The sequence below is a fragment of the Tetrao urogallus genome (assembly GCF_951394365.1).
Source record: "Tetrao urogallus genome assembly, chromosome: 7".
Lineage (NCBI taxonomy): Eukaryota > Metazoa > Chordata > Aves > Galliformes > Phasianidae > Tetrao > Tetrao urogallus.
In genome coordinates, this window is record NC_136820.1 from 7,669,684 (window position 1) to 7,688,764 (window position 19,081).

At 38.7% G+C, this 19,081-nt stretch overlaps 1 protein-coding gene across 2 annotated transcripts in view; it reads right to left on the reverse strand.

Annotated features, from left to right (window-relative positions):
- Positions 1 to 6,654: 6,654 nt before the first annotated feature.
- PDCD6IP (programmed cell death 6 interacting protein) overlaps positions 6,655 to 19,081 on the reverse strand; it is a gene marked incomplete at both ends in the record, with an annotated part of 30,876 nt that continues 18,449 nt past the window's right edge. For both annotated transcript variants that reach the window (XM_079538373.1, XM_079538372.1), the window contains 11 exons: positions 6,655 to 6,814; positions 7,610 to 7,839; positions 8,133 to 8,265; positions 10,362 to 10,456; positions 11,324 to 11,458; positions 12,763 to 13,011; positions 13,798 to 13,967; positions 14,684 to 14,795; positions 15,234 to 15,411; positions 16,096 to 16,219; positions 16,925 to 17,147. In XM_079538373.1, coding sequence (XP_079394499.1) covers positions 6,655 to 6,814; positions 7,610 to 7,839; positions 8,133 to 8,265; positions 10,362 to 10,456; positions 11,324 to 11,458; positions 12,763 to 13,011; positions 13,798 to 13,967; positions 14,684 to 14,795; positions 15,234 to 15,411; positions 16,096 to 16,219; positions 16,925 to 17,147 — 1,809 coding nt within the window. The remainder of the gene's footprint in view (positions 6,815 to 7,609; positions 7,840 to 8,132; positions 8,266 to 10,361; positions 10,457 to 11,323; positions 11,459 to 12,762; positions 13,012 to 13,797; positions 13,968 to 14,683; positions 14,796 to 15,233; positions 15,412 to 16,095; positions 16,220 to 16,924; positions 17,148 to 19,081) is intronic.

The following is a 19,081-nucleotide window of genomic DNA, read 5'->3' on the forward strand; positions in this document are numbered from 1 at the left end:
ACTCCAGGGGTGATCCTACCCATCTCTAAAACCTGACTGTAGCCTATAGCCAGCCTGTGCCAACACAGATCTACCTGATCTGTTACATCTTTCTTTTTCCCTTCCCAAGACCCTCTCTGCCCATCATCAGCCCTTTGCTCTCACCCAGCCCTCCAGTTGTATCTTCTGTCCCACTGGAAATCACCCTCCAAATGAGCTCCCTTCCTTGCTATCACTTCTGCCACTGCCCACAGACAAGGGAAAAAAAAGCTTCCTTCTCCATTAAAACCTTTTCTGGAACTTGTCCCCCTCTACCATAGTTAAATCTCCATCTCTTTTTTCCTTCCTTTTACTAAAACTGTTCTGTATCTTCTTCTGTTTCCATTAATTCTGGAGCCCTTTCCATCTCAATTCTGTTTTCCTTATACCACCCAAAAGGGTAAGGTTTATCACTTCTTTCAATCAATATCTCAATTCTTCCATTCTGCCTCCTCTTTCTCACCTTGGTTGATGAGCACGCTTGTTTCTCAGCCTCCAGCTGCCCCTCAGCTTCCATCCCACCTGCTCCTGGTTCTTGCCTGATCACACTGACATCTTTCCTCCATCAGTGTCTTTCTCTCTCATCTGCTGCTCCTGTTGGAGCTGCCCCACAGCGACATTGCAGCTGCTGCCGCTGGCACACCTTCCTCCTGCCGGTAATATGCTGCTTTGTTCTGCTCCAGCTCTCCACTGGGTCTACATCCATTCTGCTCCAACGCTGCTTGCTTGCAGCATCAGTTTGGCCACGATCAAACAACTCTGCACTGCATGAGCTAAGGAATGCACGATGTCTTTTGCGCTTGGTCTGTTACAACAGATGTAGTTTCCCACGTGCCTTGCAGGCTCTGCAGTTCGGGCCGCAGGTCATCCATCACGGAGATGCCGGGATATCTACATTCACTTAAAATCGGCAGCGCTTAATTAAAAGCCACTCACCTGTCCTTCCGGCAAGGTGAGTCCGGGATCTCTTACTGCACACAGGCACGCCGAGCGAGCGGCGGGAACTGCCGCCATGAGTGGTGGCACACCGCCCTCTGCTGCTTCCCGACGCGCTCTGCTGTCAGAGCAGGGGCTGAGGGTCTCCTATGCGGGTGTGTGCCTCAGGAAAGATTCAAGCAGACACACAATAGGAGGCTCAGCAAGGTGCGGCACTGAGGGGACTCAGAAATCCTAAGCACGATCACAGAATGCTTTGGACGTTCTGCAGACACTGCACAGATGAAGCTAACGTTATCAGTTGACCGAGGATCTGACTTTGGCACAGCAGTTTTCTCTAAGCATCATCATGCGCTGCAAAGCAGGCCAATGGACAACAACCGAGCTCAAAAACCACACATACTGCACTGGCCAAAATATGGGACAGTTTCAGTGGCAGTCTCAGTTAGAAGTTCTGCCTCCCAGCACAAACATGGTTACTTGAAGAAAACTTAGAAGAAAATGGTATCTTTCCCTGTATTATTATGGGTTAACAAAGGCAATTGAACTTGAAGGCCAAAAGCATTCAGCTAGAGGAGCCACTCTCCATTTCTTCCATCATTCATGAACCTAGCCTGCTCTCTTCTTCCTCCAACTCATCCAAATGCATACAAATCCAACCGATGAGTTTCAAATCAGCCTAATTTTACTTTTAGAATTTAAGTGCTAGAGTGGTAACTTGTGGCCAAGAAAGACAATGAGATCATGAGGTGTGTTAAAAAGAACATGAGGTCAAGGAAGGTGACCATCCTCCTCTACTCTGCCCCCGAGGCCTCATCTGGAGCACCATGTGAGCACCATGTCCACGTCTGGGCTCCTCAGTTCAATAAAGCCAGGAAACTTCTGGAGAGAGTCCAGAGGAGGGCTATGAAGATGGTGAGGGTCCCAGAGCATCTCCTTCATGAAGAAAGGCTGAGAGAGCTGAGGAAGAACTAGAGAAGGCTGAGAGAGAATCCCACTGCTTTTTTAAATACCCAGGGGAAGGGCAGACTCTTTTCTGTGGTACATAGCAATAGAACAAGGGGCAAGGAGCAGAAACCGCAACACAGGAAATTCCATAGAAACAAAAGAAAGACTTTTTTTATTGTCAAGAGCAACAGAGAGGTTGAGGAGTCTCCTCTGGAGATTTCCTGTGGACGCCTTTCTGTGTGACCTACTGCATGGAACCTGCTGTAGCAGGAAGGGCGCTGGGCTCTGTGATCTCCAGAGGTCCCAGCAGGCCTGCCCAGCCCTGCAGCTGCCACGCAGCCAGGCCCCTACAGCAAGCACCAGCAGCTTGCTACAGGGAGGGCTGTGCTCCAGCATTCCAGAACACCTGGAGTAAAGCATGCATGCACTCAGTACAGCCATATGGGACAGCTGAACTGAGCGGGAAGAACTGGCAGTGATTGGTTTGTGGTAATTTGTTATGACTTGGCACTGATTTCATGATGAAGTTTTCTCTTTCATGCTTGACAGTAGAATATTTTTCCTCACCACATAGTTAATAGAACCAGTGGCCTGCTACTCCAAGATTTAGAAGCATCGTCCCGCTTTGTTTTGAAAAGTTAAAGCTGAAATGGAGTTCTACTACCATTGATTATGACACACAACATAGCGAAATTAGATGCAAGGCCAAAGCCATCAGTACAATTTACAGCAATCAAATGCTCAACACTGAAGGATAGTGTAGCTTCAAACTTCAGTGCAGAACAAAAAATTTAACTGAATATATACTATTTTGAGTTGCCAGAGCATAAAAAGCATACAGCAAAGTAGTTTGATGAAAACAATTCCAATAAACTCCATGAATTATGGGGTCTATCAGTACTGAACTATAATGACAAACACGATGCCAACATTTTAAAAATATTAAACAATAACCATTTTAAATACAACTTCAAATAGTTGTTTAAGAAATCTAAAGCTACCAGGTTCCTAACAGTAGCCAAAAGTTACACCACAAAGTACCCTCAAATCCTCCCATGTTTCTCCCTAAAAATGCACAAATCAGCAGTTCTGGGAATTCACTTTTCAGGAGCTGGAACTTTCCAAACATTTTTTAAACTTATGAGAACAAACTCCTGAAAAGTTTGTTGTCCAATCAACTTCATTCAATAGTGAAGGAATCAAAATTCACATTGTTGTGTCTTTTCCAGTGTTACATCTTGATAAATGCCAGAGAACACGCTCTGACTGGCAAGCCACTTCAGAACCACATGCTTTAATGTCAAATAAGTGCACCAATCAGCTAATAAAGAAAAAGAAGCGCTTTCTTGCAAGAGAAAGAAGAGTTTTCTTGCAATTTCCAGCCACCTAGCAATTGATAATGTCATTTCTGAATGTCCAGGCCCAAATACTGCCTCAGGGTTCTTTGCAATAGTAATGGACTACTTTCAGCATAATTCAGACTAAATCCCGCAGATCACTCCTAAAGCACTCTGAACAGTTCCTAATCTCATTCAGGATTACAGCAAAAGAACAAGTATTAGCTGGTAATGCAGAAGCTTGTGGTCAAGAAAGATATTTTTCATGACTTAATTTTCATATGACTTAAAACCATTTATTTTTTTTTTTACAGGAAGGTACCCCTGCAATTTTTTGGTATTCCGCTTTTTTTTTTTTTTTTTTTGTTAGAACTTCCTAAGACTTGCTTTTCAGTTGCTAAGAAAACTTTTACAGAAGACAAAACAAAACTAAATGCTCGACTTCACAACCTCTGAAAGAACACGACTGTAAACTTTTGTGTCTGTATAGCAACTGCAAAAAACCGTAGTGTTACAAGTTTATTTAAAAAACAAAAACAACAGTTGTTGGAGTATTTGTGGAGGGCATTGCTCTGCGGGGGGCAAGCTATGATCTAAAAGGCTTGCCCAGCAAAAGCACACTGCTGTGAGCAATATGCAAACCAGAGTATAACAAGTTCATGGAAACTGACACCAAGTCCAAGCTTCTGAAAGGCTGAGGAGGCCTCACCATTTCTTCCTCATACAATCAAAGGGAAATACTCTGCATCAGCCTTGGAAATCAGTACAACCGGCAAGATTTAAGGCCGTTGTTAAGAACTGCTGTGACACTGTGAAGCACCTGCATGGACAAGTACCGTGTCACACAGCCGCTGACACGCGAGGCATATTCACCACAGCATACACTCACTTGAGGCTCGTAACTAATTCCCATCCTTTCCCAGGAAACAACTTGTCTGAAACCACGGTACTCAAGAGAGAAGCCATGAAATCAGGTTTTCTAATTGTTTTTTTTAATAAACTATAGAAGAACAAGGTAACATTTCAACTGAAGTCATGATAGCTGCATGCTCAAAAAGCAGATACAGACATGTCTCTGGGTTTTTCTGTTCTCTTGAAAGAAAAGGAAACAGTCATGTGAAAGCTGAAAGTAATGCACAGGTTTCTATACACATTCAACTGACAGCAGACTAAAGTAAACTAACACAGTTGGAAAAATGTTTTAACAGTGATTTCAGATCTACGAAATTTAAACATAAATGTCAGCGTTAGGAATCCTTCTGCTGCACAGGTTACATTTTATACAGCATCAAAATTCTGTAAATTGAGGCACTAGAAACAAACTTATCACAGTTACTCAAAAGCATCCGACGTACAAATGGAATAATCTACAGGCGACTGTGTACTAGAAATACAGAACTCAAATGGTGGCATTAGACTTGCGCTTGCTCACATCAACACAGTGAAATCAGTGGAAAACTACTGTGTTGGTTTTCTTTTTCCAGTCGAGTAAAATCAGGTTCTGATAGTTGGTTCAAATCAGTCCCCTTCCTAGCTTTTGCTCATTATCCTTGCTTGCCGCCTCTGCGTTATGACAAAAGAAGAAGTTTGAGAAGTTCCCATGCCACCCCATGCAGCCTCTTATAAAGGGAAATGCAAAGCACTCATTTTCATGCACTGTTGTACCCACGGTGCTGTATTCCCCTAATCCACCATTTTCCCCCAAGTCACAGAGCTTCTACAGGACTAATAAATTTATTTTTAATTAGATACTCATGTTCTGAAAGAGGAGTACTTTACACCTTTTGATTGGCATTTTCTGTAGGGGACAGGGAGCTTAAAAGACGATTAGAGCTGACGATTAGTCTTCACAAAGCAATTGGAGCGATCTCATAGCAAGAACTCGAGACAAAGAAAGGAGCTCATATGGATCTGCATGCTGCTCTCTTTTAAGAGGAAGAGGATTCAGGATCTAGTGAGGTTTCCACCCAGATGCTACGAAAACTGGCACCCTTAAACCTCTACATTAAAATATACCTTGCTATTTTAATCAGGCACTTAAATAGAAAAATAAAAGTAGTAACACTTAACATAGTTTTGTGATAGCTATTCTGTACGGCCAGAACATCTTGAATGAAGCACTCAAGAAACCAAATGCCCACAGAACCAAGTAACACATGTGAAGGGCTAAAAGGAAGAGAGTCCCATACTACACAAACAAGTCTAAAAGAGATCGAAAAATGCTTAGCAAGTATTTGGTAGAAGCCATTAACCACAACCTTAGATTCTTCACTATCTAATGTAAAATGCAACGTAAGGTTGTTAGTCCCTTGAGAAGATGGATCCAAAAGTAAATATTATACGTGCTGTCATTTGCCAGATGATTCTTTTATCCACCAAAAAACCCCCAAAAAAACAAAACCAGTTTCTCCACTCGTTATGAACTCCACGAGGGAACGCATTACAATTTGAGGGGATGGAGGGAAAAATCACATAAAAACAATCTGGAAAATTCCAACAATCAGTAGCTGCCCTATGTTAAATCATTACACATTTCTGATCAACTTTTCTCAGAAAAACATGGGTTCTACAGCAACCAACCACTGCTCCTCTAACAAGGACCTTGATTCAACTCCCTTCTTTTAAAAAGGGTTCTTGAGATGAGAGCAACCATTATTTTAAAGTGGTAATCAGCACTTTTTAATCGAATGTACTTCACAGGTACAGGATTCTACCCGCACGACTTTATCTGCTGTGTATTTGAATGGTTAGTTACAGGCTGTCAACAACAACAACAAAAAAGCTCAAGAAGAGGTTGAAATTCAATTGTAAGGCTAAGCACTCAAAGTTGGTTTTGTGTTATGGTCAAGTGTAAGTCAAGGGATAAATGGAAGAATCTAAGAGACAATACATCACAATACATTTTTCTGGTAATGAAAATGGTAAATATTTAAACCATCCTTATGTAATTTATTTTTAACCAATGATTTACAAGGTCTTGATTATTAGACAAAATAGCATATTTTAACTAAACTCAAAAAAAAAATACAAACCAATAGAGTATAGAAGGAAAGGCTATATAGCTTCATAGAATATATCACACCCAGTGCACACCCTGCTTCATTTTTCTCATCTGATCTCACTTGTTATTGGAAGGATTTTTGCAGAGAAACATTTAGGGCTAGTCAACATGTAGTGTAGAGTTTTCAGACCACTGAACTAGGTTCTAATTCTGGCATTGCTCTACAGCCTATACCTGATCTCAGTGTTTAGTGTAATCAAAAACCCATCTAGACATTTTTGAGCAGTTAACAACAAACAAGAGTTATAGACTGCATACAGTTCAGTATGGTACGTTAACGGAAGCTAAAGTTTTAGTATGCTTATTGCAAATTTCTCCAAGATTTTTAACAAGCAGAGTTTTGTCGCGGATATATTATTGCTGTGGAAAATAAGGCTGTTGAGGAAAAGGGTATCCAGGTTGCTGAGGATATGGTGGTTGTCCAGGGTTTTGAAATACAGGTGATGGGGTATACGGCCCATACTGGCCATACATGTATGGATTATAGCCTATTGGCATTGGCATTTGGCAATACCTGTGTGAAGAAAAAGAAAAAAACATACTTAGTTGCAACACACTGCTTATGTCAATTTGCAAATAACATCATATAACTCATTAATAGACAAAAAGACACGCAATCACTGCAAATGCTTTCTTTTCATGCTTCTTTATGTGCAGCAGGAAGCGTGGCAACTTTTAAGGACGAAACAAAAAGAGGTTTAATGCATGGAACTGAAATACAGACAGAAGGTAGAAGAATGTAACTTGAACTTGAAGTGATCCAAATTGATTTTTTGTGTTTAATTTCATTATATATATTTTAACATTTTAAGAGTCTGCTTCTAAAAGGACAGCAGCAGCCTCAAAATCCTTATGACAGCTCCAGAAAGATGAAAAAAGCATCAGAAGATAGCACACTACTCAAATAGAATTTATTCTGTATATTGTCATCTTCAGTAAGACACTGGGAATTGAAAAATGATATGCCAACACTTAGGAGATTAACACCGACTAATCACGGGACTTGCAATGGTCCACAAACCACAGTCAAGGAATTGCAGTGCTATCTCCCTTTCCCCTTTAAACAGGAAAATGTTGAAGTAAAAATCCCCTCAAGCAAAGAGAGCCCTCCACAAATGCTATGTGCCAATAATTCTAGCAAGAATTACACGATTGAAACTGAAAAAAACCCATCATGCCTCAAGAACACGAAACATTGCTGTAAAATCTGTTAACTTCAATGATAACAGATTTAAATACGTCACAAGTCACAAACAAGTGCTTTTAGACTGCGTTAACATTCCACAACAGAAGTACTCCCATAACATACCCTGGGTAACCTGGATAAGTTGGGTAAGGAGGTCCCTGTGCCTGTGAAGGCACAGTGCTTGATGCACTGACTCCTGGAGCTGGAGTAGGAGCAGCAGGAGTAGGAGCAGCAGGAGCAGGAGCAGAAGGAGGTGCTGCAGCTGTTCCAGAGGGTGCTGATGCAGATGGGGAACTGCTTGCTGCAGAAATCACTGGTGGTGGCGGCCGTGCTGGTGGCTGTGGTTTAGTACCCTAACAAAAGAAGATTAATCAAATTGGAGCTTCTTTCAGGAAGCCACAGTATCAAAACCTACGGTTATGTGGTTGGCTTATTTCTTACTTTTAAACAAATATTCTATATTTACCTCACATAGATAATGCAAAGCAATGAACATTCAGTTTCAGACATATAAATCATTAACGCCAGCAGGATATAATACATGTTCCTCCAGTACATTAAGGAACAATATATGTAAGGTTACAGATCAGCATAGAGCTCAAAGATCAGACCTACTTTCAACCCACTAATTCTGTAACATATTTACCACCATGGTTCTGGGTGCTGGAGTGGGAGCTGATGGAGCAGCAGGCTTACTTCCTCCAGCTGGCGTGGTCTGATAAGTAGGCAGAGGAATGGAGGGTGCACTGGGCTCCCTAGCAATGCTTTGTTGCAAATCTCTATTAAAAACAGACAAGCATACATATAAGCTTTATTTAAAAAAAAAGTATATAACAACTACTTAAAAAAAAGACAAACAAAACCTAGTATTTAGAGCTTAATCAGTGAGCTGGCTCCAACAATTTGGAGTCTATGTCATTTTAATAAAAGAAAATCTTCCAGCAAAACCTTTGATTAAGTGTTATATTTATTTTTAATAATATCTTTATGTTCCAAGTCAATATTTGGTATAGAACATGACTCCTGGACACTACTTTGATAAGATAAAAGGAAGCACTGGCATCATGTTAGCTTCCACTAAATAGTGAAATTTTACAGTCAGTTCATCATGAAAATTCTGAGGCAATAGATTAAAGCTGCATATTCAGATGAATGTAGTATATGTCTCAGTGCAAAAAAATACAGCACTTGAAATTTGGCAGATTCTCCAAAACACATTAGGATGCATTTAAAGTTGGAAAAAATTTTGCACAACAAGTGACAGATGAGATACATAACAGTATGCAGCAGCAAGCACATCACACCTGGCATTCTGAACCACAGCATGCAAAGGTGAGCTTCAGAGCAGAACAGAACTGGAAACTCAATTTGTAGGGAAAAAAAGCAATGACTCATATGTATATGGCAAACTATTTGTAGCAGACAGTGGAATAACTTTTCAACATCATTATGCTGAAAGTATCAAAACTAATCTTAACATCTTAGAAAAAGATGCAACTCAGGGAAGGAATTCACAATTTTCTTCTTAAAATTACACAGCAGAGATTGCTGACTTACAGAAAAGTGGCAAGCTTCAGAGTCAAGTGTGTATTCTGGCACCCAGTGACCAAACATCTACTGTAAAGCTTAAACCACCACCTCAGTGAGACACCAGATCAACAGATTAATTTTCAGTAAGTGAAGGCACAGCCCACAGCCAGTACTTGATTTTATTGGAGGAACAGGAGAGACACACAGCTCACCACACTAGTTTAGTACTCAAACTGAGAAATGCATTTGGGATCATATACTACAGGCATCCCAGATCTGATTGTCTGGGTGACAAGAGTTGGTCAGTGAACAGCTTACGTGTGAGGCAACAAATGTAAAGCTTTAACAGTGTTAACATATAGGAGATGTAAAAATACTAAGAACTAAACCTTCATTACGCAGCTTAGAGCTTCTGAACTTCATTTGTGTATGAAGGAGGGAAAAAAGCAGATGTGAAAAAAGACGGAAGGGGTTTGTATACAGTTGGAAGGAATTTATTTAAAAGCACAACATCCAAGTGATAAAAAGCAGTTTTAAAAAGGATGAGGTTAGAAAAGATACAGTTTGAGGGCTGAGCATCTCGTTCATGACATGGTACTTGCATAGTACAAAAAAACCTGTATTTTCACCAACTGAAACTTTACTAATTAGCCTTTTTTACAATTGTCTACGTGCTTAGCTGTAGACAGCTGAGAAAAGTAGTTTCAATTATCCTTTCCTGTCAAGTCAAGTGCCTAAAAATTACATTTCAAGCATACTGTACCATCCCAGTCACATGCATGGGACCTTGACAACATAAAACTGTTGCTTCCTTCACATGAAGGACAAAATCTACTTGTCTTTCTTCAGTAGCAAGGAAGTAGCAACATGCATAACCCAAACAATAACAAAGGAACAAACTGGATCATAGATGGAACATCTATTTCTTTCCCTCCGCTACACTGAGGGGCATGAATGACAATCAGATGCTAAAGCATTTAGCTGACCTCCCAAACCAATATCACAGCAGGGGCAAGGAACAAAAATCAAAACTTCCTCAGAAGGAAGAATATGATTACCAGATACATCCAAAAAAAAGGATGTACAGTAAAATCACGCTAAGATGAAAATCATGCTAAACTGTATAAGGGAACCGGAGAACAGAATTCAAAGCAGAATTCACCATTCATTTATTCTATTACTTTTGTAGTTTTGAATCTCAAGAAAAGGGTTAACATGTAAAGCAAAAGGAGGGATGTGTGTGGAACACCTCATGTTATCAAGAACCATGATAAATTTGTCCCAGTGATTATTTTCCAATAAATGCTGAACAACTTCTACAACACGTAAAATATTTAAATCTTACTTGAGCAGTTCATCTCTTTCAGTCTTGCGAGCAAAGACAATGTCACTGCACTTGTTTTGGAACTTCAGAAGGATTTCTGTCAGCTCATTGTAAAACTAGTAACAAAAATTAAACATGCTCAACCAAGAGTTTCAGATTCCACAGCAGCATTTTTCTACACGCAGACTGTTACAGGCATTATGCTACTACATTGATCACAGCCTACCATTCCAGCAGAAACTGCAACTGCATTTTACACTTTTTGCAAAAGCACATTCTAGTCAGCTGCTGCCCATGTCTGTAATACCATCCAATTGCACATCATCAATATTCAAACACATAAAGAATTCAAAACAATTACAAAATCTATTTAAAATAGAACAAAACTTGGATCGTTGTTAGTTGATTATTTATTAAGTGGGGTTTTCTGTTGTTTCTTTTTTAAATTATTATTTTTGACTTATTATTTTACCACCTTCAGTTAGTTCCATGCATCTGATTTGTCTTTTTTTTTCCTCTAGAGGGTTATCAATTCAATAAGCTAGCAGAAGTACTTAATATTAAAGCAGCAGGAAGCAATCTGGAAGATTAGATCAAGAGAGCGGGCTGAATAAAACCCTCCTCCCACCTTTTCTCGTGTATATGTTAGCAGTATATAAAACACGAATTTGATAAGGTGATTAATTATCAGAGAATAAATTCCTCAGATAAAACAGCTTATGTGGGTAATTCAGCATGAAGCAGCCCACTATAATTAATAGCTTTTCCTATTTTAATATAAACCAACACTCAGAAAAGCTCACTTTTCAGAGAGGAACACCTGCAAAAACAATCAACTTTCAAGCAACTCACTGTCCTCACTTCTGCAGTAAAATCCCCCAAAATGTACCTCCCATTTAGCACGACTACACAGTTTATGACTTTTGATTCACATCTGACTGAGTAAAGAAAAGATTCTTCCAATTCTTCGATTATTACTGTACCTTTGTGCCTTCTTTTAAATTGGCTAGGAGTTCCACGAAGTTGTCATTTGCTACAGCCAAGTTCTTCAACACTTCTTCTCTCAAATTAGATTCGTTGTTTGATTGTTTCATCTTTGCAAAATCCTGATGTGCATTCTTAAAAGGAGAAAGGGAAAAAGTGAGCAGGGAAAATAATGCAGCCTGGTTCCATGTAAGACTCTGTATCTTCTGGTTTTAGTTTTATCCAATGCTTTTACCCTCTTTTCCCAAAACCCACCTTGACCACCTTCCAGCCACACCATACACTCCCTGACACACACTGACTGCCAAGTGCAGTGGCTATTTCAGAATTACATATGTATTAACTAACTGGCAGCAGGTAGCAGCTAACTATCTGTTTTGTTTGCATTGGTCTCCAGATAATTCTTTAGCTCCTACTGCAGACACTCTTCCAGAGGACATACTAATTAGGCTCTTTCTGCTGCACTATACTCCATTGATACTCATGAAATCATACTGAGTGCTTTTATATTTAAGAAGCTCTACCTCAAATTTGGTTGACATTGGCAAGCTATTAAAAGGCCAGCAAAGTGGAAAACTGACTGAAGGATCACCATCTCATTTCTGTGGGAAAAATTAGACTTAAAAGATAACTTCAGCTGCCAGAAGCAGCCATCAAACTCGAATTCCAGGACATTCAAGCATCCAAGTAATATCCATCAAAATTTTTAGAAGTAATTACGTGGTGATTAAGCAACAACTTGTTCCTTTTTGAAGAGTTTCTTATCTATTTTCTTCCAAGTGCCAGTTGCAGTCACAAGTTGCAAGTACCCTTGCATGCAAACAGGCTCCACGATTACTCAAACAACTGCTCTTCCTTGACTAAGCACTAGGACTTCCTCTTCTGTCACATCCATCTCAAATGTTAGTGACAAATTAAGGTTAAGATTATCATTCACGCTTTGAGAAATTCTCATTGTTTTTTTACATTGAGCTTCACAGATGCTGGAAGTCAAGCAGATTAAATAAACCAAAATTTGCTTCAGAGAGAAAAAATGTCTTTTAGCAGACAACAAAGACCAATCTCCTTTTATCTCACAAATGGCTATCAAGATGGGGTGATTGGGTGAGGAGAAAGAAAGTTAAATCAACCCAAAACCTCTTAAACACAGATAAATTTCTTCTACGGCAAAACAGTCTGCATTACTGGGCTGAAGACAGTCCAAGGGAATTTACACTGCAATTCTGGCAGAGTTCACTAGAAATCTGTTTTTCTTTCCAGCTGTTTCTCAGTGATCAGATGAGTAAAGGAGTATCAGCTGGTCTACAATAAGAGTCCACAGCAAAACAGAATAGAAAGCAAAGTGAGATTTCTACAGCACTGGAAATGTTAAAGAATTGTTACTGCTTATGTTGAGAGTAAGGAAGATATAAGACATAAGGAAGACAAGCTATCGCACCTGAATGTTTTTGAGAAGTTCTTCCTGCTTTTTCAGGGATTCCTGCACTTTCTGTGTGTAACTTCCATAAATTCTGTCCAACTCTGTCACAGAGATAGCCTCCTCATTTATAGCACCATCCTGTGCAAGTGCAGTCAGGAATTTATTCGTCATGTCAAAATTTACAGATTTTAGGTCATTTTCCAGTTGTTCTCTCTCCTTTTTGACTTCATCCAGACTAGCCAGCAAAGTTTTTAATACATTAACGACCTAGGCGATAAAATTGTCAGAAATTAATATGTTTAGAAGAATTATTGCAAAAGTATATACTGCATTATTTATTTTCTATATTGCACTCTTCACTGTTAGCACCGGCAACTTTACTGCACGAGCTTTTATTTATGTGTTTAAAATGACATTTTAAGGATGCATGATTAAGGACAAAACACAAAGAAACAAGCAACTTCAAGCATTCCTTAAGCTATCTTCTCTTCTACAGATTTGCTTCCACTAAGAACACTGAACAACTATGATTTTTTTGTTGCTGTTATTTAAAAATCAGGTACAGTATTACAATATATATAATTAGAATATACAGTATACAATACTCTAAACATGGCGAGCTAAATACACTGATTTCAAAACACTTCTAGAAGAAAAGAAATATCATATCATTGTTAATGAGCCACGACTTCCTTCAAAAGCAGATCTAATGCTTAGACAAAAAAATAACAGTATTTCTAACTGCTCCAAGACCTGAGTACTCCCCTACAGCACCCTATAAGAAAGTACACGTCTAGTACTGTTCCTCTTACAAGTTTGTCAACCACTTCTGCTTTACTTAACAACTCAACTTGCCTACAGTAAGCACAAAATATACTTCAGCAGATTTTACACAAAACAAAGTATAGACAGCATTTTTGAAGTGCTGTCCCCTGCATTAACTGCAACTAAACAAGAGCTGCTAAGGAACAGCTTACACATCAGTTCACTTGAGTATATTTGGTTAGACGAATAATCCTTCTATACAAAATAGAGACTATTTGCATGCTTTACCTCGCTCCCTTGTAATGTTTTTGCTGGGTTGGCAGAAGGAATGGCTGCATTGAGTTCTGCCTCTGGCTTACACAGAAGTGCAATGGTATCCCGGTGAGACTGATAGCCTTCTCTAACCTGTCCATCTGCTTGCACAGCTTTATTCAAGATATTACGGAAGTTGGCTCCCTCTGGTGGTGGGAAGAAAAAATGGTAATATTTCCAAACTTGTCCTGCACCAGGCTATACACACAAACACAAGACAACGCTTTTATCTTTTAAAGCTTTTAAGACAAAGTTTTAAACTTCATTTAGAAACAGTACACAAACAAGGCAGCTATATAAATTATCCAGAAAGGCATATGAAAGCATTTTAAACTCCCATTTTAAAGCCTGTAAAACTTTGCTTAATTAAGGCACTGATGGCTGCCCCTTGCTGCCTTCCCAACAGTACACATCTAGAACAGAAAGCCTGCTATGGTGATGATAAGTTATCATCTAAGTAAGTATTATGACAAACTGCTAAAAACTAACTACACAAATCAACGAAAAAACACCTTAAGAGATAATTTTTGAAAGCTGATATACAAAGAAGCACTAAAAGACCCACTTAAGTGGTAACTGAAAACAAGTTCTTAGAAGCACAGCCATTTTTTGCTACATATTATTTCTGAACATCAGCACATATATGCTGATGAAACATCCAAAAATTCTCTGCCATGACATCAACTCTCACCTCCAAATAGTAGTACAGATTGCCATAAGGATATTTCAGCACACACTCCTAAATCGAGATTTATCTTCAAATTTATACAACACAATATGTAAAAAACTATTTCAATTTATGTAAGAACAGACACTTCAGAACATCCCTTGGATTCAAGTCACAAACTTGAATGAGCTTTACCTGCCCTTAAAGGTTTATAGAGATCATTGGATGGTGTTCGCTGCCAACGTTCTTTGAATTTTGTTCGGAGTTCACTGTCTGTAGTTTCTTCCTCGTCTAATAACCGTAGTGACTGAAGGAGTTAGAAGTGTATTTGCATTATAATGCCTCGTAAACATGAAATAGCTACAAAGCACACAGCTAGTTCAAGAAATAAAAAGAATGCACACCTATATTTCATAAATATAATTTGCAAATAGAAAAGAATATATATGGCATAAATGATCCAGGTTTTTACAGAATGTTTCCCCACTTCCCCCACCTTGATGTTAAAAACAAAATACTTGTGTGTTCACTTACATGACAGTGCAGTTTTTGCATACATGGGCTAAACATTTGAAGTGCTATCGCGAGCACAATTTTTAGTGCTACTATAAGCACTGTGGTTTTAAGGAGCTATGCAAGTTAGATGCATTTTGGATAACTGTGCACATTGACGTGGACCTTTAAAGAAAACAAATTAGGTTGCTGTGTTCAAGGATGTTTTAGTGTTAGCAGTTGCTGAGCTTACTTCATCTAAGATTTCTTTGTTCCTTTGTAGCAGTTCAGGTAGATCTTTGATCAGCTGATCGATAGTCTGAACTCCTCCCTGTTCAATCACAGCCTTAGATTTGTTCAAAATGGACTGAGGAACAGTATCACCAGACACATCTTCTATGGCAGCCGGAAGATTGAGGGAAGCCAACACTCTGAAAGAGTCAACATGTTCTATAGTTGTCTACAGTGCTAAGGTAATTTTCACACAGTCAATAAAAGAATGGAAACACAGTACTTAATATACCATTGGACAAAACAGTCAAAGTGAGCACTTTGAACTTATTCATGGAGTATACCTCACAAAAAAACAGCTCTCAAAGCTCTTAAAAACTAAACAAATCCTAGACTCCCAGCTTCTAACAAATATGGCACATATTTTCAGTAGCAACTACCTGGCAGATAAGTAACCAACTGCCTTGAGTTACATTTTTATTTTCCAGCTTTGTAAGCTTTTTATTATTATTATTTAAAAAAAAAAAATCTTTGGAGGTGGGGAGATGATGCAGCGTACTGTTGATTCAGTTAAGCTGACCACTGAAATGTGAAAATCCCTCTAGATTAATGATAGTGGATTTCTTTCAGAGCAAGTGCCAGCCTCTTAAAAACTGAAAAGAGTGAAAAAACAATGAAATGCTATTCATTCTTCTGATACTCTTAGCCTTCGTACCTGCAGACAAGTAGTTCTCAACACCCCCCCAAGGAAGTCTGCTGGCCTACCATACAGCAATAACAGAAGACTTCACTGCAATCTGGAGACATACAGGATCCAAGGCAATTAGTATTTAGAAGGTGTTCCATAATTCCTCTTGATGAAGTTAAGAAGCAGCCATACTTACCCATTTGCCAAATTTGTGGCTTCTCTCATCTGGGCTATTAGCCTGTTTACTAGATCTGCCTTCCTCTGGTTATAAACACTCACAGATTGCTGAACTTGCAAGGGAACCATCTTCTCAAACAGGTCTACAATGAAAGAAGTATAAATTACTGAAGTTGTACTGTGGAGGTAAGAGGATGCAAACACCTTCACAGTTCTTTAGTATGGGCTGTACTTTAAGATACTCTTCTCCACCACTCCCTAAGGTGTGTTAAAATAAATTTCTAAAGGTCTTTATTTTAATGCATTGGATTTCCATCTAAGACTGAAAATGAGTTAAAATAATCTAAAGGCATTTCATTGACAACAATTGTAGGACTAAAAATCATACCTTCCTTAAGCCTTTTTTTTTTTTTTTTTAAAAGGGAACAAAAAGAAAGCGAGAAGACCATTTTTCAGAACCCCCTGCTCAGCCAAACTGGTATTTACCAGCTTTAAGAAAGGCCAGCACGTAGGTTAGCAAAGACTGTATAATTTGATATTTTCCCCTGTATCATTGCTTTTTCAAAGTTATAAAGATTGGTTTAATATGGGGAAAAAAACAGCTGCTGTGAAAAATCTTTAAGATTACATTGCAGATAATGATTTATATTCTGATTTTTTTCTTCCAGCACATTTTATTCTCAAGATGAAAAACATCAAATTGGAAAAAATAATGCTTTCAAAGATACTGAGCGAACTTCATATAATTCAAGAGTAAACACCTACTTTTTCATGGCACAAACAGGCTTTAGTGGCTAGGCACATTTTACAAGGTAGCAATTGCCCTGTGCTTGGCAAACTTTTCTTACCAGTGAATTTCTGACTGAGGGGCACAACAACTGGAGTAGACTTGACAAGGCTGGCTTTCCCAATGGGCTCCAAATCTTTCAGGTCAGGAACACGGTCATGATAAATGAAGTCGTTATCTTTTTTGGCAGCTGTAAGCGCACGGTTGATTTTGTCCACCAAATCTTTAACATTGATATATTCATCATAACGAGACGCCACTGTTTTCACCAAGTCTGCTGCATGCTAGGAAATTAAAAGAGTTAAAGTTAGAGAAAAGCTGCTGTTCTAATATATTTATTTTAAAAAAAGATTAGCTTCCCAGTTAATCATGTGTCTTAATTGCCAAAGCATATGATTGATTTTACTCTTTTCTTTAATAAGTGGAATATTTTTTTCCCGGGTATCAAAATTGAGATTAAAAAGTAATTGAAGTTGCTTATTTAAAAAAAAAAAAAATCAGTGAGCAAGCCTCACAGCCTTTAGGCACAATAGCCTATGAATCCCCCAAATCCTATAGGAAGATCACAGGTTAAAGGCAGTGACACTTCAAAAACCTGTTTACAAAAGAAGTCACCAAGTCATTTCCATGTCAATTTTAATTCAAAGGTTGCTTTCACAGGTATCACAGAAATTTCTCAAATCTTGCTCAGGGGCATAGAAGAAGCAAAGCCAAAGTCCTGGTCTCCACACCTACTGCTAATACCTGTCTAACCTTGAGCTCAGAAGCTACAGAAGTGTTGCTGAGTCCTACTGCAAATTAAAACACAAATACTGCTGCCTCTTCACTTCCGTTTGCCAAAGCTACATAAAGCTCTAAGATCTCCAGCCTTCCTACACCCAATTTACTGCAAGAGAAATGCAGGACAAGACATTGTCCTCAGATGGTATTTGTTCCATCCTGATCACATTTGTGTTACAAATACATAAAACCAACATGTTTAAGAGGCAATTTTAATCAAGGCTTGCATAAAATCACAGAAAGTCAAGAACTGAAACATGGGAGGATTGTATAATGGAGGGATATAAAGGGCTGTATTACAAATAAAACTGAAGTTTGCTAAGACTTTTGCAATAAATCACCCACCAGCAGTTCTGTTGCATCCCCCTCCTCCCTATTACTATAGACTAACAAGCATGTGCCAGAAGCAGGAAATGACAGAAGAAACAGGCATGTATCATATATACTTTAACTTGAAAGTTCATAACAACCGTCCTTTTTCTCCCCAGCCTAATTGTAGCACTTCATAGCATCTGAAATTTTCAAAAAACATGAACAGAAAGGACAGCAAGTCTCTAGTTTAACAAAATAAGACAGGACTTTGTGCACCATTCACAACGCAGTACTGAAACAAGTAATAATGGCATACTTCCCTTCAGACTTCACAGAAACATCTCAACTATCAAGCATGAAGGGATACTTTCTGTAACAGAACACTACGAGAAATCAAGGGCAGAAGCTTATTAATGATACAAATTAACAGTAAATCTGATCTAGACAGATCTGTTAGTGGCAAACATTTAAAAAAAACCTCTAAGATTCTCTAGCAGTGGAATCTTAGAGAAAAGAGCTCTGCTAGGTGGATTTGGAAGTCAAGAGAAAGATTGGGAGGTATACCTTCATCCATCACCAAAAAACATGTAACAGTAACTTCTAAAATGTCAACACTATAACTATCTTGTAACTTTCCTGTTATTAATAGAGCACATGGGTCCCCAGACAAAATGGTACTTCCTACTTTCCCTTCTCAAGAACCAGAGGACTTGAAGAAAACTGTTAATTTAAGGTATTTTTTTTATACTACACTGCAACAGTGAGAAGACCTTTCCCATCACTATATTATAAACAAACCCCTCTGTAAATCAGGTGTAGATACAAAAAAAAAAAAAGACTAAAAATCCAACTGTTTGTGTTTTTCAAAAATCAGATTTATATCAGGATTGCAGGAAAAGAGTTAAGTACAGACAAAGCTGAATTTAATTTCTTTTTATGACCTAATTACTTAGGAACCTTTATGAACAAAACTGCTAATTATCCTGAGGAAAGAAGCACGTGTAAATGTAAAGATACAGATTTAACTCGTCAAGCAGGATCAACGGTACCAAAGTGCCCCAAAATGAAAATGCATCATCATAACAGCTACAGATATATTTCTCGCCTATGCAGCTACTAATTATTT